The sequence below is a fragment of the Hirundo rustica genome, chromosome 13 (assembly GCF_015227805.2).
Source record: "Hirundo rustica isolate bHirRus1 chromosome 13, bHirRus1.pri.v3, whole genome shotgun sequence".
Lineage (NCBI taxonomy): Eukaryota > Metazoa > Chordata > Aves > Passeriformes > Hirundinidae > Hirundo > Hirundo rustica.
In genome coordinates this window covers 6,995,719-7,021,636 of record NC_053462.1, presented here as the reverse complement: position 1 = coordinate 7,021,636, position 25,918 = coordinate 6,995,719, and the positions used below count along the sequence as shown (strand labels likewise).

General features: G+C 39.2%; 2 protein-coding genes across 9 annotated transcripts in view; one reads left to right on the top strand and one right to left on the bottom strand.

Moving 5' to 3' along the window:
* The window catches only part of ZNF280D (zinc finger protein 280D), a 46,633-nt gene extending 39,161 nt beyond the window's left edge, over nt 1-7,472 (bottom strand). For 5 of the 7 annotated variants that reach the window (XR_005703020.2, XM_040077467.2, XM_040077462.2 and 2 more), the window contains exons 1-2: nt 7,348-7,472; nt 2,615-2,766 (exon numbers count right to left, since the gene is read on the bottom strand). Coding sequence is in view for 6 of the 7 variants with exons in the window: in XM_040077467.2 (XP_039933401.1) it covers nt 2,615-2,759 (145 nt within the window). In the remaining variant the exon portion in view is untranslated. Of the gene's footprint in view, nt 1-949; nt 1,023-2,614; nt 2,767-6,734; nt 6,852-7,347 lie in introns of those variants that run through there. The other 2 variants (XM_040077463.2, XM_040077464.2) reach the window with 2 other exon arrangements.
* Nucleotides 7,473-7,649: 177 nt separating this feature from the next.
* Nucleotides 7,650-17,632, top strand: LOC120758857 (uncharacterized). 2 transcript variants are annotated; one of them, XM_040077539.1, is made up of 3 exons: nt 7,650-8,176; nt 9,746-9,891; nt 17,303-17,632. In XM_040077539.1, the coding sequence occupies exons 1-3, from the start codon at nt 7,695-7,697 to the stop codon at nt 17,341-17,343; spliced, it is 669 nt and encodes a 222-aa protein (XP_039933473.1). In that variant the 5' UTR covers nt 7,650-7,694; the 3' UTR covers nt 17,344-17,632. The 2 variants fall into 2 exon arrangements, with proteins under 2 accessions (XP_039933473.1, XP_039933472.1); XM_040077538.2 differs by lacking the exon at nt 17,303-17,632 and having other exon boundaries at nt 9,746-10,289.
* Nucleotides 17,633-25,918: the final 8,286 nt, after the last annotated feature.

Sequence of the window (25,918 nt, the reverse complement as noted above, 5' to 3'; positions counted from 1 at the left end):
CAAACAGGTTTGCATTTTTTAAGATATGACGAGATTTGGTCCTGTAATAGTAATACTATTTTACTTCAACATAACAGTAACTACAAACAAGTATTAAATTATTTTGGTATTTAGCTGAATACATACATTTTGTGAGTGTTAACAAATCGATACCTCATATATGAATTCCAGAGTGAAATTAAACTAAAGCATCATCTAGCTACAAAAGAAAAGCTTTTCTCAAAGTTATGTCTCACAAAGCATAGTCAAGACATCTGATGTACACACATTCTAAATCACAAAGGTAGATTTTATTGCATTTAAAAAGAACATTGCAGGAAGCCAGTTAATTGAAAATATAAACTACATTTACGACTCAACTGATTTCATCATAGAGTTAATGTGCACCTTCCCCTCTTCCATCAGTGTTACTTTGTGTCCTCTTTAGGTAAAACAGCACGGAAGCACAAGCACACTGACATGCAGAGTAATATTTTAAAACAGTAACAAATTACAAGTTTGTATCATTATGAAACAGGAAACAATAACAATAAGCAGTAACTGTAGAAAAAATGAGCAGTTGCAGAGAAAGGTAAAGGGAACAAAGTGTGAACTACCTTTCACCTCAGCCAAAATAATCCTCCAATACATCAGAAGGGACACTTGATACTACACAACTCTCTGACAGCAGAGTCAAAGTTGGGGTTTTAACTATTTCCTTCAAGTTTCCCACACAGCCTGTACAAAAACTAGTAATTGTACTGTCAGGAAAAGGTTAAGAAAATGCAATGCATTGTAGAAACTACACCTTTCAGAAAAATTAGAACGGATACATGAGTTTCTATTTGTCATCCATTTTTCATCTCATCAGGTGCAAATTAAATAGTGGTAAGCAAAGCTGAGCTCACGGTATCTTTCCTACCACCAATAACAAACTGAAGCCTGACTGCTGCCAGGTAGTACTACTTACAAGCCAGAGAAGAACTGAGGTCATTCTTCCATAGCTGTTTTTGATAGTGAAGTAGAAGATTAAAAAGAGAAAACTTGAGGAAAGGGAAGGAAAAAAGATAAAGTAACAAGTTATACCATAAGTGATTATACTTGTGTCAGGACCAAGTATGGACAGCACTAGAATAAGAAGCAAACATTTTAAGTTTCTATCTTTTACCAAAGTTCTTGAAGTTCACAGAATCATATCAAAATTAGAGTTTTCACCTGAATTATTTCTATCCTTGACTACAAAAAAATCCTCAGGCTACAACAACTGCAATCAAACTTGGCACGTTTGCTGTTTCTAGTTCCTAAGGCATGCTAGTGCCTTAATACTTGTTCTATGCCACAACCTACTGCCAATGCAACATTGACCTATTGCTAACAGAAATCCAGAGGCCTCTGGATCTTCCAGAAAACAGAAAGGGTATTTTTCAGACATTCTGGATGTTTGTAATGGCAGAAAACTTGGAATAATTTTAAAATAGTCTTCAAATTTTTCAGAGTAGCCAGAGTATTTTTTAAATATTCACTCTTAAAACTCACTATCCTAGCGAGCAAAAAAGTAATAGAGATGCAAGATGAAAGTATTGTGAACTAAAATGACTGAATAGCTAATAACTCTGAAATTCACGCAGCAGTGTGACAGACAATCTGGTGTAACATTTTGTCTTGAGATCTTTCACTGCAAATTTTACACCACCAGAAAATCACTATGGAAATCTTGGATACAAGCATTAGCAGAGATGAGGCAGAAACTGCGAGGAGTAAACCTCACCAGGCAAAGTCTCGGTATGTGACTGCTAGGGAGACCTTAGGTCACAGCTCCTAAAATTGACCACAAGATGGATACACACACACAAAAAAGTTTCATTACTAAAGTTAATTAAAATAACAATAAAAAAAATATTGTTCTTTACTTACCTGCCAAAGCCCAAGCATAGGGCAATTACATAATCCTGACATCTCCTGTCATCACAACCACCTAACCTCACTCCCTGCACTGCCTGTATTTAGGAGAAAACTAAGGAACTTCATGAAAAAAAATCATCTTTATTTCAAAAAGGAAGGGTAAATTTATCAATAAAAATCTCGTACTTCACAGACAGGCTTTCAGTATTTTCAGATTAATCACTTACCAGATTGTATTTATTATACACACTTAAGACAGTTACCATGGTTTTGCAAGAATGATGTTCACCAACACATGAAATGAGGGGTGCAGGGGGAAAAAAAAAAAAAAATTGTAACGGGAAGACTTAAATTCATGCACATTCTTTTAGTAGGGAGACACTCCCAAATATATAACTAAATATCAACTATACTGTAAGCAATTGCATACATGATTTCAGCCTTGTATATACTGGCTCTTAAACTCTGTCTGGTATTTAGCTAATGCTAGAACCTTCAAATGTCCATATTTTGACAACCTCAGAGATTAAGGTTACAGGTAACCAGAGCTGTGCATAACCTGGGGTTTAAGACAGAATTTCTTAAAAATTCTGATTTTCAGTAAGACAGATGTACAGCTTTAAAGTGTGGAATTCCATAAGTTGTACTATTAAGAATTCTATACTCTCAAACTAAGTTTAACTTTCTATACCTTGAAAAATCTGTTTTAAATTATGGAAAAGTGTTGTCTTACATGTAGTAGCTGGCTTTGAGCTGGAGATTTCCCCAACAAATATTGGCTCATCATCATCGTCCTCATCATCTTCTTCCACTTCTCTCACTCTCTTTTGCCATGGTTCTAGCTCCTCTTCTTCACATTCCATAAATAATTCTGCCATCTTGAGACTAGACAGTAAAAAAAACCAAAAAAACAAAAAAACCAAACACCACATTCAGTACTTTCATTACATACTTCACTGTTCAATAAGAAATACTGCAGTTGTCAATAATGCCCATAGAATGTTCTCCGTCCATGTTCTTTACAGATCAAACATCATCTGATACAGGAGATCTTCAAAGATTGATGCCACATCACCATTCTGACAATTACTTGCATGCTCATCTTTGCTATTAAAGAGAAAAGACCAAAGGTATCCTCCACAAAATTTAAGCTGTTTTTGTATAAAACACCAGTAACTATCACAGGAAGCCTCTGACACCACCGTGAATGGTATCTTTGAAAAAATACTCCTATTCCAGGTAAGCGATTCACAAGAAATGCGAAGGGGCTTCTACAAAGCACATAACTAAGTCAGTGAAACACAGATTACAGCTTTATTCTCTTTGCATTTAAAAAAACCCAACACAAACAAAACAAAACCCCAACCCACAGCCTACCACAGCTTCCCAAATTTTCTAAGATTTTGACAGGGCTTCCCATATGGTCACATTTTCTTAAACCCTAACAAAACCTACACAAAATTCCCAAAAATCCACAAAACAACATCAACAAGCAAACCACCCACAAAAAACCTCTTCAAGCAAAAAAACTCCGCAACAGCAAAATCTTCCCCCCCACCTACAATGCATTGTATACTGTTTCCATTATCAATTAAGATCTGATAAAAATTTTGCATAGATCTCATTACATGGAGTTCCTCATGCCTGTAGATGTTTTCTTGCAGTAGAAAAAAAAAAAGTCACATACAAAAGTAGTAATGAAAAATAACCTTTTAGAGTTAACCAATTTTAAATCTCTTATCACAAATGGTTTTGTTTCTTAAATAAACAGAGATAGCCAATAAAGTTTTCTTCTTTAACACAAATCCTGAAAGCATTTCTAAGCAACAAAATAAATAAGAAACTCTGTTATTTCTTTACACAGACTACCAAAAATCTAATATTAAAGACTGCAGAAATAATTAGTCTGTAACAGCTTATCACAGGGGAGCAGACAATTATCCCCTACTTGTATGAGAATGGGGCTGCTGGTGTTAGCACATGTTAAGCCTAAAGATGAAATAAAGCAGCAAAGCTCAACTCTCTCTTTGCTTCCTCCCTCAGCTTAGGGTGCTGAAGTCAGACATGGTGCTAGGAAAGAAGAGAACACTATACTAAACTAAATTCTTAAATGGGGGAAAGAGGAAGATTCTCAAGTGAATTTCCACTTGACAGAGAGGACATGGGCCACAAGCCAGGTCTTGGAAAGAGAATCAAGCCTAACTATAATTTTTTCTTCTCTGTAGGACATTCCTTAAAACACTTTATTTTTATTTTTTTTTAAATAACACAGAGGCAAAGTTTAATAGACTTTAAGGCATAACAAATTAATATCGGACACTTCTTTTATAGAACAATCAACACAAATGAGCAGTGTTTTTATTTGAAGAACTTAGTTTTAGTTGACCTCAGGGGAAAAAAGTAAAAATTATAAAATGCGCTCAGAGGATGAAATGCAATTTATGCTAAAAACACAAAACAGGCACAAACAATGATATGCTAGCAGAATCCTAACAAGATACGTGTGATACCTACACTATAACACATCTGGTTTTTTTCTTAAATACAGTTAAAAGAAATTGGATAACATAGCTATGGGCTTTTAGAAAGTGACACCAACTGGTGATACCTCTTATGGATATTACATTTTATGAATCAGGATATACACATTAAGATACTCTTAAATGTGACTCAAAATGCAGAGCATCTTTTAAAAGGCAAGTATCAGGATTAATTCACATCTTTTAACCTAATTATTTTTATTTCAGTGCTGTAATTTGACCATGTGTTCACTGATTTCTTTTTTCCTCAGAAGCTGCCTAATGAGTTCCTGCCCTGCTCTGACACTTCTTCCTCAGTTGTGCCAGCACAACTTTGCACAGAACGACGGTGTGAAACAGGACAGGTTAAAAATAACCTGGCCTAGTAACAGTTTTATTGGCACAACTGTGAGGTCAAAAATCTGTAGCCTGAACAACCAAAATTGCAGTAAGGGGTAATGGATTGGATTAGAGGAAGGAACAGCTCTTCAAGTGGTCCCCATTGCCAAAGGAAACATCTACATCCATTTTTAGAGTACAAACAGCTTCCAAATTTTTAGCTTCTTTAACTACATTAACACACAAAATGTATTCTAGGAATCCTACTAGTAGTTGCTCTCAAAGACAAAATCAACAGTGTATCCTTCCCCCACTCTACTCAAATATTTCCCAGTGGTGGTGCAGTGTAAGGAAAGTAAACCTACTGACAACAAACTTTATCTTCCTTGTTTTTTATAATATATATGAACATATATTTGTGTTTATACACACATTTCCTTAAAGGTAGTCCATGGATCTGAGAGGTCCAAAACTTCAATGCAATGCTGTATTGAAAGTGTTGAAACCAGTATCATTAGGTAAAGCATCAAAATTGTGAACAAATTCTTTAAAACATTTTAAAATAACATTATAGGCTATATCAAGATACTGCGTTAAAAAGCAACTGCCCATCTAAAACTATGCATAGCCATAGAAGTTTATCAGGCAGGCACAAATAACCAAAAACCTGCAAAAATACAAGTCCCTGGAACACTATTATAGTTACTAGAAAAGTGATGAACTAAAAACCTGGTACAAGACAGATTAAAAAATGAGAGCTCATTGCCCAAAACAGCATTAAGTTTCTGATAAAGTAACTGTTTTAAAAGAACTATTTTAGCCATATTTATCATGGCATTAGATTTAAAAATACCTAACTTTATTAAGAGCCAGTTGTATTTACAACCTCTTTTTTTAAAGTTAGGATTTAAAAACATTCACATAGAAACAACAAAAAAAAATTATATAACCTTAGTAACTGTATCAAGAGTGTAACAGCTATAGTGAAAAAAGCAGACTGATCTGTAGAAGAGGACCATAAGGTTGGACGGAAATTGGGATAATAGAAAATCATGGTAGATGCAGCCACGATAAGACTTAAGAGTTATTGAAAACCCAGTTATCATTTCAAATGGGAATTTGTCTGTTCCACTGTTAAGCTCAAGTGAGCCTTCCAATACTCAAAACTTCCTTGGAGTGGCTTCCTTGGATTAACTAAAATGAAGTAGTACTGAGCTTAAAGAGTGAGGATATTTACATTAACCAGAAAATTTTCAGACTAGCCTTGTCGCCTTTCCATAATAGAATCACAGAATATTATGAGTTGGAAGGGTCCCACAAAGATCACAGTGTCCAGCTCTTAGTCCTACACGTGACATCCCCAATAATCCCACCACGTGCCTGAGAGCAAAACTCTTCTGGAACCGTAAGGTTTGGTGGTGTAACCACTTCCCTGAGGAGCCCATTCCAGCGCCCAACCATTCTCTGGGTGAAGAATCTTTTCTCAATACCTAACCTAAATCTCCCCTGACACAACTTTAAACCATTTCCTTCGGTGCTGTCACTGGTCACCACAAAGATCAGTGTCTGCCTCTCCTCCTTCCCTCGTGAGGACTGCCACGAGGGCTCCCCTCAGTCTCCTCTCCTCTAGGCTGAACAGACCAAGTGACCCCAGCCAGTCCTCATATGGTTATCATCTGTTACTCAAGTAATCTTTTTCCTCCACTTTAATAGCTGCATTTCAAAGGTCCAGAGAAGTTATCTTATTTCCAACACAGATCATAAGACAGACTACATTGTTGTACTTCTCAGATAACGTCCCATACAGGCACATAACTTTGCACCACATCAGTTGATGAAGGGTGTGCAATCCACAGCTCGACCAGGACTGGGAACAACTGGGTTTTAATTGAGGGCTGTATTTGTTTAGTAGCAAAGAAACAATGACCAAGCTGAAACTGCACCTGAAAATTATAAAAGAAACAAAGCATAAACCAACTTCCCCCAAACACAAACCTCAGCAGCCAACGCTGCCCTCTGTGCCATGAGAAGGCACAAGCTCCGCCTAGGGAAGGGCAATATCGGCGGTGCCAGCCCGCCAAGCAGCTCACGCCGCCGAGCCGCGATGGTGCCAGGCCGTGGGAGCAGCTGAGTCCCGAGGGCAGCCGAACAGCTGCCGCTCCAGCCTGACCGCCCCGCGTCCCGCCCCTTGCGCCTGGTGACCGCCGGCATTCGGCTCGGGCTGCGGGCTCCGGCTTGGGCGAGGCCCGCACGGCGGAACCGCAGCCGGCGGGAAGGAGGCCGAGCCGTGCCGCGCCGCCAGCACCGTTCCTGCCGTTAACGCCCGGGGCCTGTGCAGGGCCCCACGCGGCCAACGGCGGGAAGAGCGAGCCCCGCCCGGGCCGCCCTCGAGGGCAGAACCGTCCGGTGCCAGCGGGGCCCGAGGGCGGCTCGCGGGAGCCCTCGCAGCGCGGGGGCCCCGCTTGGGGACGCCAGGCCGCGCTCCGACCTAAGATGGCGCCGGTCTCCCGGGCGACAATCCCCCCGCGCCCGTCCCCGCCGAGCGCCGCTCCCGCCGCCCAGGGAGCGCGGCATGGCGGCTCGGGGGCATGGAGCGGCCTGACCTTACCGTGCTGAGCGTCCGTAGGGGCCGCGGTGGAGCCGCGGTGGGGCGGCCTCTCCCAGCCACTCGGGCTGGCGGGGGATGGGGCAGCGCCGGCTGAGGCGCCTCGCTCACCTCGCCGGGGCGCGGCGCCACCTCAGCGCCGCCGCCGCCGGGGGAACGCGGGCGGGAGGCGGGGGCGGCCGCGGCCACGCGCGCTGCCTGACGGGAACCGCGGGTCGGACACATCGCGGTACCCGCGATCGGGGCGGGGCCGGGCCGGGGCGGGGCCGGCGCCATGTGCTGGGCCTCACACCCCGGGACGGCATCGCCGTCATGTGTCGGGCCTCAGAGCCTGTTATAACACCGCCGGCATGTGCCGGGCCTCACAACCCCGGTACCGGGAACTGCTGCTGGTTTTGGGCCTCGTGACCTGGTACTACACTGACTGCCGTGGGCCAGGCCTCATGCCCAGCAGCCCCAGACCGGAGGGCTGCCCGATCGCTGCTTTGATGAGGGCACACAGGACCACTGCCATGCTGTTAAAGGAAACCAGCCGGTATCAGCAGAGGCTGGGGACTGAACAGATCGAGAGCAGCCCTGCCAAGATGGACTTAGAAGTGCTGGTGGATTCAAGGCTTAGCATGAGCTGTCAGTGCGCACTTAAAGCCCAGAAAGCCAAAAGTGGCCTGGGGCCGCATCCAAAGCAGCGTGAGCAGCAGGAAGGGAGGGGATTCTGCGTCTCTACTGTGGTGAGGCTCCACCTCGAGTACAGCACCTATTTCTGGGGTCCCAGCACAGGAAGGACATTGACCTGTTGGAGCAAGTCCAGAGAAGGCCACCAAATTGATCTGAGGTACAGAGACTTTCTCCTATGAAGAAGGGCTTGAGAGATTTGGGATTGTTCCGCCTGGAAAAAAAACAAGATTTCGGAGTAACTTAATTGCAGCTTTTCAGTACCTTAAGGGAACTTATGGGAAAGATAGAGTGAACTATTTACCACGAGTGTGCAGTGACAGGGCAAGAAGGAATGGGTTCAAATTGAAAGAGACTAGGTTTGGGTTGAATATCAGGGAAAAAAATCTTTACTGTGAGGGTGGTGAAGCTCTGGAGCGGGTTGCCCAGGAAAATTGTGGCTGTCCCATCTCTGGACGTGTTCAAGGTTAGGTTGGATGGGGCTGTGAGCAACTGGGTCTCATTTGAAATGTCCCTCTTCACAGCAGAAGGTTTGGAACTAGATGATTTTTAAGGTATCTTCCAACCCAGACAATATTAAGATTGTATGCTCCCTTACCTAGAAACCACACCTTGAGCTGGGACCGAACCCCTTTACAGCTGCACCTCTCACACTCACATAGACCAGATGTCCTTACCACCTCTGCCACAGGTTTTACATAGCAATGTCTCGGATGTCCTAATCCTTAAAATAATTTAATCGTGGCATAATAACGAAATCATGAAATAGCAGCTCGAGCGGAGTTGTTCGAGCTCTCAGGAGAGACCCCTGGGTTTTTATACCCTCACAGTCTAAGGGCATGAAAGTCTGGGGTCGTTGGCTCCTGCCACTTCGGTGTGTGTCCCTCACCTGGCCGGCCGCAGATCCCCGGCAGTTCATGGCTTCTTGCCAGAGCTCTCCTGCTCGCCCAGAGCTGAGCCTGCAGCTCGAACTGGAGCTACCCCTGGAGCTGCCAGCACTGAATGGGCTCTTCAGAAACGCGCCCCGGTGCCGGGCGGGCCCCGGGGCCCAGCGCGGTTCCGCTCAGCGGGATCCGAGCCCCGGGGCCCAGCGCGGTTTCCCTCAGCGGGATCCCGGCCGCGGGCCCCGGGGCCCAGCGCGGTTTCCCTCAGCGGGATCCCGGCCGCGGGCCCCGGGGCCCAGCGCGGTTCCGCTCAGCGGGATCCCGGCCGCGGGCCCCGGGGCCCAGCGTGGTTTCCCTCAGCGGGATGCCGGCCGCGGGCCCCGGGGCCCAGCGCGGTTTCCCTCAGCGGGATCCGAGCCCCGGGGCCCAGCGCGGTTTCCCTCAGCGGGATCCGAGCCCCGGGGCCCAGCGCGGTTTCCCTCAGCGGGATCCCGGCCGCGGGCCCCGCTCGCCGAGCCGGCCGTGCCGCCGTGGGGCACCCGAGGGGCGGGCGGGCCTTCCCCTGCGGGGCAGCCGAGAGCCAGCACCGGGAACTCCCCACAGCCCAGTGGCCAAACAAAGCCAGGGACAGCTGTACCCGGAATTGACATCGAATACAGACAGCGGAGAATACAGCGCACAGCGTGCTGCTGCAGTCAGTGGAGCAGCGCAGATACTAAATGCTGTTCAGACTGAAGGTTGGTTGTGCACCTGTGTTCTCATTTACCCGCTGGGTTAAATATCAGTCAAAGACATGATCGACTCTTCTAAAGCTTTATTGAGTAAAACATTCCCATTACTTTCAGTGGGATGTCGCAGAACTGCTGGACACAGGCTTACCTGGGAGATGGAGTCACAGTTGCTGGAGAAAAGAGCCCTGGAGCACAGCACCTCCGAGAGCTGCGGTTTCACTCGCCTCAGAATTTGCATATGAAAATCTCTGAATCGAAAGGTGACGAAGTAATGCAGTTTTCTCATGCCTTTTTCGTCTGTAGTGCAGTGTCACCTTGGCTAACAACTGAGAATGCTCCCGAGTTTGAATGTGAGGGGTTTTTTTCAGTTTTTCTGTCCATTATAGACGAATTTTAAAAACTCTAAAAAGAACAAAAAAAGCCCCAACCAACCAAAAAACTCTCAACCAACCAAAAAACTCTCAACCAACCAAAAGTTAAAAGCAAACAAACAAAACCACCAAAATACCAAAACAAAAACCAACAAAAAAAGGCAAAAAAACCCCACCCAACCAACCAAAATAAACTAACCCCCCTCAAAAAAAAACAACCAAAACAAAACCAAAAAAACCAACCAACCAACCAAACCAAAAAAAAAAACCCAAAAAACTACCATCAAAGTATGTTTCTTTACTAAAATATGAAAATATTTCTGGTGATTTTTGAAGATAAGTAATAGAAGTACGTAAATATGTAATCTATACCTCAACTTTTTAGTACCATATTTCTCACAATTTATTGTTGTAGTATCTACTATAGCTGCCTTCAGAAATACACTGTTTATTTAGTGTAAATTCTCTCTCAAATATAGGGTTTTTTTTTCAGAAGAATATGTGAAGTGTCCTTCTCCTTGTGAGCTTATGGAAAATATTCTATTCATTTTAACTATTATCTTTAGCCTTGAGACGCTTCCAGAGTAGTTTGGAACCTTAGAGAAGTGAAGAAGGTAACTCATTAGTAATTAAATAATTGCTGCTTAGTGATTATGTCATTAAATCATTTAGTTATTACAGTTTAGTAGTTAAACAATTACTAAACTGTGCCCTTCTGCCAAAGAAGGATGAAAAATGAGAGAAATAAATATTCTTAATATTAGGCAGAAAGTGGAGCAAAAGGATGGGAACCAGAGTGGAACTTATTCTAAGCAGAAGAGGCTGGGAAATAGTCCATTTACTTGAAACACATATTTTCAACTACTAATTTACCTACTGAGAAATCATTGTAGGTGTTTATGTTCCTTCTAAAGCAAGATAAACATAAAGAGAATATTAAGATTACAGGGTAAAACATAGAAAAATTGCAAAATAACAGAACCACAATCTTCTCTGTACATTTTTGTAATTAAATTTGTGCATTCCAATGGTGCACAATTGCATATTGTCTGTTCTGCAAAGCCTTAAGTCCTCGGACAAATTTGTGTGAATGTCTCACACCATCCCACAAAGGCATACGAGCAAACCCGAGTTTATCAAGTGAGAATTAATAAGCATTCATAACTCTAAAACACAAACTAATAAAGGATAGGAAATAGTCCCCATAATTACAAAAGAATTACAGGGAAAACTGCAACCAAATTATACACTCTATAGAAAAACTTAGCAGAAGCTGATAGGAGAGAACAGTTGAATTTCATGCTGTTGGGCAGCATTCGTACACTGTTGACTGTAGCAGTACAGCTAAGCCTGAAAGTTAACTAGTCTGAATTACTTCATCTGTTATTACAGTCTGCTGGCCTGGGACTCAGTTGCTAAAGAGACATTCCTTCGCCTATAGAGAGGTATTGACAGCAATCTCTCATCAGTTTCTGGGGTTTGATTTAAAAAGCACAATCTTTGCCAGAGAAATGATTGATTGCTGTATTCCTCAATGCTCCAAACTGCTTCTATTGCTTGTTGCAGGTTAAAAAAACTGGGGGAAGCACTACTAAGTTACTGTGACAAATACACCTAATAATGATTTTTTTTAAATTACTATTATTTTTATTTTAAACTCTACTAAACTCCTTGTTGTGTCTAGTCACTTTTTGAATGTGATCTGGGAATCAGAGGACAATTGTCTAGCCCTGATTTTGGATGTCAGTAAAACACCTGGAGCAGAGTGGGGAGGTCTTGCTCGTTAGCACTGAAGTTTGGGTTTGTTTAATATTGTTTGTTATTCTTTGAGGTACAGCAAGTACCAACCCGTATGACATTGCAACTGGAGCTGCTGCCAAAGCTTCATTAGAATAGATATGTTCAGATGGGAAGCCTGTAACTGTGAATGCACAAACAGATACTAAATGAACATCTGCAACACAAACATTATTCGACACATGTATGGTTTACTCATTTATTCCAGAAGGTACACTTGTAAAGTTGATTGCATTTAGTCTGCAGTGGTTTGTTCTTACAGAATCATACCTTCAGGAATTTGGCACAAGTATAAACACTGAGGAGTGATCTAATGTGTTTATAAAGTTATTTTGTAATGCTTGTTAGGTACATGTAACATGTTTATAGTGTCCTTTTCAAGACAATATGAGAAGTCTCAAGTGTGCAACCCTGAAGAAAGCATAAGCTTCCAGTCTTTAAAAGTATGCTTCTGTAGATGAAGGAAAAACCCCAATCCAAACCATAATTTGCCTTTTTAAACATTTCTGACATATCATTATTCAGAATAATAATAAAAAATTAGCATCTAGGAGAGCCAGTGTCTCATCAGTGTGTATGTATTTCTCCTGTCAACAATCCTTTAGATTGTTAAATTTCTTTATATTCTTTAAAAGTAATTGTGTTTGCTTAGCAATTTTTGTTAAGAAAACTAGAACTGAAGCTAATTTCTTGGCATTATCATTACAACTCTAAAACTTTTCCATGAATTCAGAGAAAGTCTGCACCAATAACTGATTTTTAATTATCAGACTGGCTGCCAAACTGAAAGGAAAGAAAATATTAGGATAACAAAACAGAAAACAACAGGAATTTCTGTCTTATCCAGTAGCCAATCAGTTACACTCTGTAAGGGGGCATGTCTTATTTTTCATAGGCTCAACACTTCCCACGGGTCTGATCTAACCAGAGTTTTGCAGGGTATTTGGGGTGCTCTTCTCTGATTTAGCTGTTTCACTTCAAGAATGTTAAATGTCTGTCTGAACAGGGATTAAAAGTCTAGGATGTCCCAGTTCCCCAGTTTGTGGTTCACATATCAGACTTGAGTCACTCTGACTCAGTGAACACTTACATGAAACAAAACAAGGAGGTTTATTTCAAAATCCCTTCTAAAAATCTCTTCAAACAGGCACAGGTCTTCTCTTTCTAGTGCCTTCTCCCAGATGAATGCATTAGTGACCAAAGTTTTGGACGAAAAGTGGCATCACTTCCAGTTTCCTTTTCTTGCTTATAAATCTAGCCAGTCATGTCCTGGAGTTTTGCATTAATGCTGCTTTATGAAGTTTAGGAACCAGCAAAAGAAATTATTGCCCTCTAAATACTTTGCTTATTTCATTTCACTACTGTATCATTGCCTTTCTTTGAGCAGCTTTTTTTGCCAGGCCCTGCTGAGAACAGACTCTAGAAGATAAACAGTTTTCCGTTTTAGAAACTTCCTCTGTAGCACATGAATGGTAACTTCAAAATAGTGGAATTATATATTTTTTAAAACCTAATTAAAAAAAAAAAAAAGAAAAGATTGTGCTGTTTTGTTTGGGTTTCTTTTTTTGGGTTCCACTGACTTCTATTTATAAAGCTGTCCAACAGACCTCATATCTACACAGCTTTTTCCTTTTTGCCTCAGTATTCAGCAGTCAACTTGTTTATCTTTACTTCAGGCTCCCTTCTTTGGACATACTGTGTTCTTAGGAGAAGTTTTTGTATTCTTCAAGAAAACCTACAAAACAAAGTTCTAAGCAGCAGCTCTAAAACAGCGTTGATATTATCAAGGTTCTCTTTCATCTCCAGATTCTTGACTATTTGGTCCTTGACTAAAATTTAGGCACTTTATAGTTCTCTGGCCAAAGTACAAAGCAGAATACATGCATCCTACTTGGGCTACATATGTCTGACAGCCTGGAGTGGTTTGTACTTCCATCAAAATGCAAAATGCATCTGAATGTCATGGTGATGCATGCCTCATTGGTGTCAATATTGACTCAGCTCTGAAGCAGACAAGGGAGTCATTCGCTGGGGAATATCTCAGGTGTTCTAAACAGCTTGATTGAAAATCTTACTTGTCATGTAGAAGCATAGAGGAAGAGTCAAAAATTCATGAAAAGAATATAATTTCTTGTTTATTCCTGTACATTTGAATAGTAGGATTAATATTATACTAAATTTGGTAGGATTGCCTGTGAGAAAGTAGTTTTTGAATGTCATTTTGAAAAGATTAAACTTTCATTTGGCTTCTTAGAGGTATTTGGCCTAGTTTACTAAGGAAAGGAGATTTGTGCAACCATAGCACACATGTCCTGTTAATAGGTTTTGAGCACTTAGGCTGATTTGAGGCAAAATTGATGAAAGAGTAGATACTCCTTTAAAGTAATTAAGAACTTCCAATTTTTGTTAAATAAAATACCCAAGTTGAGATTTAAAATGAAGAGATGCTCATTCTCTCCAAGGGAGGTCTGAGAATTGCTACAACTGTGGCTTCCATCAGTTTGTAAGCAAGAGTCAAGTTTCAGTTCTTGTGATTCTCACAGACCTGAGATAAGAAAAGTGCTGTAATGTCCCAGTAACTCCTGAACTCCAAGGGCATGGATGGCACATGAGCCATCGGAGTCTGAGTTGGCTCCCAAATGACACCTGAAGTGCCAGTGACACTCTGTGTGTCATTCTGTCACCCTAACATTTCTTACCTGTTTTTTACAAACAGAACTCTTTTGCTGAGTATCTGTGTATTACTTTCTTGAGTCTTACAGGTATTCTTAAAATAGTAAGTCTTAAGTTTCAAACTAGAACTTACAGCTCTTTTTTTTTTTTTTTTTTTCTTTTTCTGAGACTTTTTGTGCTAACCTTACTTAAAGTTCAGTATCTGCTCTGTTTTCTTTATCTCTGCACTCCATAGCTTTCCATTTCCGCTCAATACACCCTATTATTATCCCCTATTTCCAGGGTAGCAGAAATGCATAAAATTAGTAAAAATATCCTTTAATTTCTGTCTTCAAATTCTGTGTCTGGCTGGCCAATTTTCAGTGCAACTACAGTAAATTTGTGTGTTGTAGAATGGTAGCAATAGAGGCCAACATGGCATCAGATTGTGGAGCTACATCTTAAACAGTAGAGTTATAGTAGAACAGTTTGACAGATGCTTGTTTGATCTCTGAGTGAGGATTCACAGAGAGAAACTGGAATTTCATATGACATTGCAATTGATAGTATTGCAAAGGGACTGTCTGAAAATTCTTGTGGCTGAGGACAGCAGAAATGCCGTTCTGGTGTTAAAACAGCCAAAGGTTATCTTTACATTTTATGAACAAACAGCATTAAATCACAACATTGCAATGGCAGTAAAAGCCATCCTGACAAAAAAATACAGGTGAACAGAAGCTCGACAGAATTCAAGGGATCTTGATCATAGCATCCTGTGTGCCACAGATTTCTAACAAATGTTTTTTATGTGCCTGCAGCAGACATTTGCTGGGTGATTTCCTTAATTATCCTACTATAATAGTACAAATCTGTGTGCAGTAAAAAATATTTTTTCTAGACCTTAAATATCTATCAACACACTGAAGCCCTAAACAATTTTTGGCTTGCGGTTAATTTCGTTGTCACAAATAAAAGATGTCAGACTAATAGTTTTCTCTAGTGTCCCACTTTTAGTATATGGGTTTCTTGGGAAGCATTAACAATGAATCAGTCAACTGCTCTGCTTCTATTTAGACAGGTGGAGTACAGATATTAAACTTCTACAATAAATAAGATACCTATGTGAATTTGACAGAATTTTTAAAAACTGTATTTTGGCATATTTTCTAAACCGCTGTAAACACTGTGCATACTGTAAGCCAGAATTATCCACCAGGTCTGTCAGTCCACAGAATCTGTGTTTCAAAAGGCCATGTAAAAGTCAGTGAAAAATAGCTCATCACTTTATTGGTTCAAGATAGGGTAATATTTTACCTTTCAGGAAAGAGAAGTACAACTTACCAAGAAGAATATCGAGAGGAAGTGGTATATATGAGGCAGTGATACTTAGCCTTCTGTTCAGAGTTATTATAGAGGAGACTTACTGCCATTGGCAAAAAGTTAATTTTTAAATAAAATAATCTTTTTGGAAGTTAACCAAGTGGAATTCACATACAGATTTAACATCACACCTTGCTTCTATCAATATATGCTGACTAAAGCTGCAACTTTCAGACAAAATGCCAATACCCTGACAAAATATCTAAAAAAACGCACCTGTGAAAAGTTGGGCATTAATTATAAACTGTCTCTAGTGGCTTAAACTACAGGACTGCTCTTGTTGTTCAGTAGCAAAATGCTCACTTGGGAAACTTGTGGTTTTGAGCAGTTTCTCAGATGAATTTTCTATTTCAACAGCTAATTGAAAACGATTTGCAGGATCCGCCACATTCATTCACATTGTTAACCACCTAATGATCTATAATAGGGGAACAGATACTGTTCTCCTGGCATCATATACTCATCTCATTCTTCTAAGGTACTTCCAATGTGGTATTATTTTGGAGAGGAATAAAACGTACCCACATGATAAACTGATCATTTTAAACATCAACCCCCAGCCATTCTTGTGTCCATTAAGACTACATAGCTTCCTCACCATCTAGAAATACAATATTGTGCTGATTTGCATAAAAATTCCTTAATTTTAACGATTTCTACTGTAGCTTGTTAAAATGTTTTTAAGTTAGAAAGGTTTCTGCAGTGTCTTTATTCAGATATTTATTGGTTTGGTTTCATTTCTTATGAGTTTTAGCGAATACTGAGAAACAGATAACAGGTAACATAAATTAAAATCCTGTCTGAAGAGGAGTTAACTGAACTAAGCAACTAGAAATTCGGCAGATGCAAAATAGCAATAATTGTGATGACATCAGTTTTAAGTTTTACTTTTCTTCTATGATCTATCCTGTACAGATATAGGACACAGCATCTTCGGAGTTTTTTCATAGCAAAAAACCAACCCACATTTATTTGATACTCTTTGTGCCTAACTACTTTTTTCCTTTTCGTGAGTCATTAAGAAGTCTAACATCCATGTGCAGCATATTGCAACTTAATTCCATTTCCTAATTCCCAGTAGTTGAAATCAGTGCTGAAAACACCCTGCACCTGATTTCCATGTTTTTATGAAAAAAGTCAGATCTTAATTAGACTTCATGCTCACCATTTGAAAATTACATTAATTCATTCACCATTTTCAAGGAAACCACCTCTCCAATGCAAATAATATGCTTGATTTCTGATTACTCTTGTTGGACTTTTTTATAAGGTATAGTGAGAAAATGGACATTATGAGAATTCTAAGGAGTAGTCTGAAGTAAGTATTCTTTTTGACTAATGGAAGGGTTAGATGCTATCCTGGCTGTCACCTGGACACAACATCAACATGAGGCTGAAGTGAGGAGGGAGGGCTTCAGTTAATGAGGAAAAAAGCTTTTTAAAAAACCTTTTATTTGCTTTATATTTGCAGTAGTCAAGTTCCAGAAGAATGAGAGCTGGCGAGATGGCTGAATAAATGAACGCTTGGGCACAGGAGATAGCCTGGTCTGTGACAATGCCTCACAGAAATGAGAAAAGACCCATGAGAGATGAAAATCAGCTTTTGCATCAGCAGACCCAGGTGGGACTGCTGTGACTTACAGTGCAGTGAAGGCAGTGACAGGAACCAGTGACTGATGCAAGCCTGATCTTTGTTGCTGGTGGCCCTGAGAACATTTGGCAGCAGAAAAGAAGGTGGGTAGTTTATTCATGTTTTGGCAGAACTCTTGCTTTTACTACATGACATGAACCATGTACCTCACTTCCCTACAGCAACTCAGAAATAATGTCATTTGGTGTTCTTCTTGGCCACTATATAATACATTTTAGTTATTCTTAATACAGCCTATGTCTATGAGCGCTGCAATTTCTCTGTTGTATGAGTAACTGTTGGACTCACCAGGTGATATATAAAGAAAATCTGACTTTGTCATGATTTTCCTCTTCCCACAACTGATTTAACATTGATAGAGCTTGACCTGTAACACAACCCAAAGTACTTTGCAAGCTTGTCTCTGTATATCTTCCTACAAGCAGTGAATGTTTTAGGCTGCTGTTCTATTTTTGTGTCTTGCTTATATCAAAATCTGACACAAATTTGCTACATTTTTGAAGGGACCAGTAAGATTTTCATTTCAACCATTGCAGATACCCTGCCAACCTAGAATTAGTTCTTTTGGTGGGAAAAGCTTACCTTAGGAGCCATAAAACACTTGTCCTTCTTTTTTTCTATAACCTTTAAACCAAAATCTGTGTTTTTCTAACACCACAGATTTCTCTTACAAAAAGCACCAATACCAAGTGAATAATATAGGGGGCTTTTCACCCCCAAATTCTTGCACTGACTACCAGATATTATAATAATCTTCATTCAGTGGGTTAACACACGAACCAAAGGTCTCACTACGTTATTCCAGGTGTAAAGCCATAATGTTTTGTACTATTCCATTTTAAATGACGTTATTTCTCCATACCCCTTTGTCTGAATCTGACCTTTCTCAAAGAATGTTAGAAGAACTAATTTAAAATATGAGCAAGAACAAAAATTACCTGAGGGTCATTGTAATCTGCAAGAAATATATCCCATACAGTAAAATATTAAACTGTAAACTTAACGTATGTTGCACACCAACAAAACATCCATTTTGGGGTGTAGTCAAGCCGATCATTTTGTAGCAATGTAGCTTTGAATAATATGTGGACTTACTGTATTAAAAGAAGAGGAGCAAAACTTTTTTTCATCAATGTTCATGTGTAATAATCTGAAAAACTTGTATTGAGACCTTGAGAATAACGCTTGCAAACCTATGACTGCTTTAGGAATTCAATTCCATCTGTATGCTCTACTAAGGTCTCTTTTCTACAGGTACATCATATATTTTACAACACTAAAGAGGATAACAATGCAGCATGCAACAAGGGCACATTGCTAATAATCCCATTCCCATTAAATATTTAGAATTGTCATATTTCATAATCAAAACGTAAAAGTAACAAATTAGAACAACTCCATGCTGATGAAAATGACTAGTTAAGTATTAAAAGCTGTTAGAGGAAGCCATTGCTTGAAAACAAAATCCTCAATGGGCAAAAAAGATCTAGTTACAATAATTTCTAAATGTTTTCTCCCCTTGATTTTTATTTTCCTGGTGCAGTATTAGGGCAGGAACATAAATTTCTGGGTATCCTGGACTTATCTGTAATATCAAAAGAAATAATTTCATCTCTCTCTTATCTATAAAAATGAAATATTACAGCTTATATAGGCTAAGGGCAGTTCTCATGAGAAATGGAAAACCTTAGTTTGCAGTGATGCCCCTTAAGTTTTGCCCTGAGTCAGACCCTGGCACAAATCGCATCGGCTCTAATGCTGTTCCAGTTGAAGCAATGGGTACAAGTCTTTGGCTTTGTAGCTGTTACCCTGTGAGATTGGAACTACTAATGAAAATTTGGGAAATACGAACAGGGAGAGCTGCAGCCTCAGCACGTTCCAACATAGAAAGTATTTGAGCTTCCCTCAGCTCTCAGACAGTTTTTAAAGGTTTAGGCAGAGACCCTGACAAGCAGTACAGCGCTACAAAGCTACATCCACTCTTTGGCAATACCTACGTGGGAGAAGGACAGCAGGGCCTCAAACTCATGCAGCGATGCCAGGGATTTCTGCTTCCTGTAAGCCACCCAGATTTGTGTTTGCTCTGTGCAGTCAGATCAGAGCAAAGCAGATGGGCTGAGGCTGGTCTCCACGAGTACTAAGTAATACTGGTTATAGCTTTGAATGACAAATCGTCTGTTTTTCTTTTAAGGAAAACACAGAGAAGCACCTACAATTTCACATTATAGATGCTTTCCAGTTATCTTTCCATGAATAGATCAGTAATCATGTTTGAACTATTTCCTGACAAAGTAGTTACACCAATAACTGTCATAGTCCATCTATGCCTTTGTAGGGATCTACAAATTAAATGAGAGTAAAACATCCCCAAATATAATAGTTGAATATTCTAAAAGTTTAGGAATATTCTAGCACTTACATTTTAAATCTTATTACAGAAATTACAGAAAATGTGTATTTCTAAAGGGCAACACAATTTTTATTACCAGATATCCAATGGATTTCACACTGTATTAGCAAGTTGTGGACAATGAACAAGATTATTCTATTCTTCGACTTCAGACCTTAGCCTTCTTCAGTCTAGAATACCAGTCCTTTAAGATAAGTATTTTGTATCTGAACATTAGCAATAGAACTAAAACCAGTCAAAATCCTTTAAATTAAATCACGACTCATACCCAACATTAAGTTGATCTGGTGCAGCACAGAGGTCTGCAGGGAGTGACTTACTCAGTACTGTTCATAACACGTGGTTTTATCATATATTTCCTTAGTCTGCATATGTAGATGGTAAGGATTTCCTGAAATTTTGATGTACACATTAGAAGTTTGATTTAGAGTCATTTTCAAAATGCTTACTTGCTTTGCTTAATATAAACAGAAACATTTTGAATTTAAGATTTGCTGAATAAGGCTCTAAATCTCTTACACTCTCAAGCAAAAATGCCATAATCTTAGTTACTCATGTAATGTAAAATACCTATTAGATGATGATCCTCAGGGACAACCCAAGACATCCTCTTCCTAGCAATATGTTCATGACCCACCAGCTCCTGAGTAGTGTAGGAATTTCAAATATGGACTCTGAGCATTTGTTCTATTGGTTGATCTGGTTATGCCTGCGAATGGCATCAGACAGATCAAATATAATGGAAGATTTATAAATGCTTGTGTAACATAGAAAAAAAGCTTCTGAGAAACAGGGACTCTCTGGGCCAGCATAGGCAAAGCTCCAATAATATGGCCAAGAAACTGCCAATTAGTTGTGGTTGCTAATCAACTGTATGATATTAGCTGTAGGTGCTAAAACTAGAACTTTTGCTAGAAAAATGTAGATAAGAAACAAGAATGCATCATAGAGCCTTTTTTTAAAGTAGGTATTTCAAAATATCTGCAAGATGTTATATCTTACTTTATCACCTGCTCAATGCAAGAAAGAAATGACGTGTTTCATGCTGGGATTTATAATCTCTGTGGACTGTACCATGGTATCAAAGATTAAGTCAGCTACCATCTGCTTCATTTTATGCAAAAGGGATGTAGCCCTTGAACTTCTGGCAGTTTTCTAATTCAATCCTCCACGCAGATTTCTAACACTCCTGCTTTACAGGATATCCTATTATTCATCTCAGACAGTAAATTTTACTAGTCAAGGTCAACTATTTGTTGACCCCATAGACAGTGAGAGAGTGACAGGGCAGAACGACTTCTACTCTTGTTTTTCATAAAAGCCCTAAAAGAATGTTCTGGAACAGAATGTATATGTACATACTGTACATACATACATTTTCACTATAATGAACCAAATTCATTTTTTACCACAAGATTTCTGCAAGTGGCATGGAAGTACTTGATTACTAGGTTTTACTCTTTTAATTTTTTTCTTTCATACACAACTCCTGTTAAAATTCAAGACTAAAAGTTGAGAAAGACGATAATTCAAGAAGCTTGATGCAAACAAATATTTCAGCAAACTCAGCCTTGTCATTGCAGTAAACATTTTGATTTTGAGGAAAATTTGCCGAATTTGAGATCTTTTTCAGGATATAATTCAACTTCAATAACATAAAAATATAATTTTTCTGAATTGTCAATACCTCTTAAAAATCTTTGTTCAGTGGTTAGATTTTTTACATTTATCTTCAAGACGGCATTTTTTTACATGAGGCTGAAGTAATACTTTGTAGTTACTATTAGAAAGAAATGTGTAATATTTCCATCTTCAAAGAATCCAGATGTGGTGGAATGCAGTGGCTCTCTGTTCAGAATGCACTGCAAATTAACACTGTATTTGTTACATTTCAATGTGTGAAACATGCTATGACATTTGGCTTCTTTTAAAAAATTCACTTGTGCTCAGTTATATGTTTATTTAAAACAAAGCATGGACTATTTTTCCAAAAGTTGCACCCTGATCTGCCTGTAAAATATTTTATTTTTTAATTTTAAAATGTTGAAACAGTAAGTATAGCTCCAAAAAGCCATAATTGTTTTCAAAGTACATTTTGAAATTTTACTATGTATTATTAGGAAAGATAGAAAACAAGAATAGCAAGTGTATGCAGGTAAAATTAATTCCCCCTTGGAACTCTCAATGTACACATATTTAGGATTTGATCCTGGTAGTCCTAAACAGATCCAGGGACCCATTCATATTCAGATAAAGGCTGTGATAGCTCCTTATCTTCAAAGGAGAGACTTCAGAATCTCAATAGAAAGAAAACCTCCATACTCCTGATAAGAACTGGAACTATTTCCTTTGAAGACTGACACTATGAAGGATTCCTGTTCAGAGAAACCTGAGTGATATCTTTAAGTAATAATGTCTGGACTTAGATGTCATACGCTGCAAAATGCAAACATTTTGACGAGAGAGCATGCTAGAAGTTGGAATTTGTAGGAGCTGCGATGGGTACAGCAGCAGACTGAACTGGAGCAGTAGCATCCTGGAAGTGGCAGTCTAAACAGAGCTCCCATGGTTACCAGCGTTTTCCATTTGTTGTCATTTCACTCTCATCAGAGACATTTATGTCACAGTGACTACTGCTAAAGGAGTCCGCAGCACGCCTGCAATAGTGACTCCAGGTTTGAAGGACTGATGGCTTTTCAGAGACATTCCTAATTTAGCTCCTTATGATGGATTTTGGCATGATGCCAAGGCTTTAATTTTGCATTGCATTAAATCAAAACCCGACAAAATAAAAAGAGCGAAGTATTAACTGTAGTGCAGATAAGGCACCTCTTCTCTACGCAATATTTTGGCAGAATGTTTATTTTCAGACTATTATCTTGACCAACATGAGAAATTCTAAGCTTCAGGTAGGTCCAGGTGCGTATTTACTGTCACATCTCACAAAAGCTGTTGGTTTATTGTCCCTTTGTTAAATCTTAAGTCAAAAGGTCTGTAAATGCCATGTGCCATGGAATGTGTGTAAATTGTCTTCAGGACAAGAAAGAGATTATGTGCTTCCTGTGTGTTACCTGGTAGATTGTGGAACTGAGAAGGATGCAACAGAAAGCATTTGGGAAGTTTTGGAGACCGTATAATTATCTTCAAATGTTATTCTCATGCTAACTCATTCACTTCCAAATTGTGCAGTTTTGACCTTCAAATTTTTCTCCAACTTCCTTCCAAGAAATGTTTGAGCCCACAGGACAATTTTGAAGATGTTTGTCTTCAAAAGTTACTAACTGAATTTACTTTGAAGGGGAACAAGGCTGGCAAACACAACAGAGAAGTTATTTTTCCCCTATAATGATTTAGCCTTTGATGCATAGACAGATGGTCATGATCTCGTCCTCCTCCACCCATGGATTTTTCTAAAATGACACCCAAGTTTTTCTTGGCAGCAGTTAGAAAGTCTGGCAAACAGCTCACTTCAGCTCCAATTATATTGACCACATTAATGCAGAAGATCAGCAAATGAAATGTTCCATATTCATTTGAAAGAGATGAACTAGAATTTGCAATGAAATAAAATAAACATGAATTAGAAACAAATGCCAGCTACTCCACCCTTATATCTAAGGATTTCCTGTGGCATGTTTTTTTTACAGAATGAATGCTTCTTAATGCAGTAGCACTTAGTAGAATTAGATTTCTGAAAATGTCTTCATGGACAGAATATAACCAATTGCTCTGAGTGTTTTAAGGGATATTAGAGAATAACACTTTCCATTCTCCAGGGACACCAACTCTTCAGATCAATGTTTTCTCTAAATTTAATATCAAAGCTTTTCACACTTCTCTGTGCTTGTCACAAACTCTCTGGGGCATGGGAAAAGCAACCAGGAACGTGAATTCTAGCTTCCAGGCTTCTAGCTGAATATTTTTTTCAAGGCAGTACCTACCATCCAAGATACGTTTCTTTTGCAAAGCAAACATGAGGAAACCATGCTGGCAATTCTTTTTCCAGGCAGTTACAAGTTAACTTCTTGCTGGTACTATGTGCTGTGACAACTGCAGGTTACCTCCTGCCTGCTTGTAACTGCTGGGCAGGTTAGTACTTCTCTACCAGTATATGGACCATCACAAAGAGCTTTACCTGTGGCAGCTAAGTAACAAAGACAGGGTATATACAGTTCTATTGTAATTATTTATTCACCATCTCTTTAGAAGGGACAGTACATAGAGCTGTTTAACATCTCTGTACTTATATTTATGTAAATATAAAGAAACCCATTTATAAAAATGCTATTTTTAACAGAACTTTAAATACCAATGAGTTACATCAGTGAAGGTATCTTGTGATGATAATTTGTTATTCCACCCAGACCATCTCTGAATCTGATTTGCTGGCATGAATAATATAAAATTAATTGTACTCAAGGTGTTCAAGTTCTGAGCTATCTAAAATAAATTTCTAATTCTTAGATACTAAATTATTAAAACCTTCAGATCATTCTATTTAGCACAAAAATTCTTGTGCTTGTGTAACTATGTTTATAAGAATTGGACGTGGGCAATTGTATACTAATCCCCAGCATGGTATTTACACACACTAAAGCAAGTTTATTAATCATATTTCTTTCATGTCTCTAAATATTTTAAAGAAATGCCCAGTATTGAATCACAGACAACAGGATTTGAAACGCCATCTTAAACCTCGAGCACGTCCAGTCCTACTTTTTCATCAATTCTTATCTTTGCCATAAATCACACCCTCCTCTGCTGTAAATATTCATTACACAGCTGCAGCTCCTCCTTTAAGCTTGCTAGCACAGCTGGAGCTGGAGCGTGCAGACCAGATGGCCAGTCACACCCCTGCTTCCTATTGTCTGCAAAACACAACAACTATTGCCAATAATCTCTGCTGCTGGGCCCGCAGCTTGTGTGTTTTAACTAACACCACCATTCTTCCCTCCGTTAAAATCTGGCCTGTATCACACATTCAACACCATCATACTTCCTTAAGGGCTTTTTCTACTATTTTGTTTAACATCCTCAACTAGTTTGTTTTCCTTTTTTTTTTTTTTTTTAATTTTATTTTTTTTTTTAATTAGAAAAGTTACTTCTAAAACACAGGCTTTTTCACCTGTTTTAGCCATATTGTGCAATGGAATTCTATTGTGCATTAACTTCAAAATTTGTCTACTTCAGCAAAAAAAGCAAATAAGAAAACAGCTTCTTTTTTTGGTACACACTTGACGCATCATTTCCACAGTAACATATGCATAATGAAATGATATATATATTAAGAGTGAATTCATGAGGAATTAGAGAAAGCACCAGACTTACAGTAGGAAACAGGGTTGGCACTTTATCTACGGCAGTTTGTGGAAGTGTGGCCATCAACTGTCACGACTCCTCAAGGAGAATAGTGGCAAGAGCAGCTTGTAAAAAAATGGATGGAAAGGCTTGCTCTACTGGAAAGATATCAAATGGGATCATTTTTCTGTGGTATAGGGAAGGTAGGTCTTGGGATATTAATGCCTCAGTAACATTATACTGAAAGGGCTGGCTAAATATATACGTAGCTTTTATTAAGATTTTAACATTTGCAATAGACAATACTTACCATTAGTTCCAATAATATAGAAACAATATTTAAAATTGCTAATTATTTGTTTGTTTGGGTGTTGAGGGTTCTGTGCAGGTTTGGGGTTTTGTTGTTGTTGTTATTTTTTTTTTTTTTATTACTGTCATCTGAAAGTAGTTTGAGAAGCATAATTAAAATTAAAAAAGAAATTACAAAAAAAATCTGCTCACCTTGTGAAGTATAACATCAAAATCTCTCGTTTTATTCATCAACCTTTTTAAGTAAGCCATTATGATGGCAATTTTTTTGTTGAGGTCTCTCTTCAAACACAAATATGTTTAACTCCGTGTGTGCAAGTTTTATTGCTGATAATGTTATCACACTTCACGTGTCCAGCCTTTCTGCTGTACCTGTTGTTCCATTTCACAAGTATAGACCCAGGCCCCCAGTCATTTGA

What these genes read in the sequence shown, in the direction of transcription:
- LOC120758857 (XM_040077538.2), top strand. Translation starts at nt 7,695, where the DNA reads ATGTGCCGGGCCTCACAACCCCGGTACCGGGAACTGCTGCTGGTTTTG. An exon ending in GGCCACCAAATTGATCTGAG is followed by an intron (nt 8,177 to 9,745) that starts GTACAGAGACTT and finishes CATTACTTTCAG; the next exon opens with TGGGATGTCGCAGAACTGCT.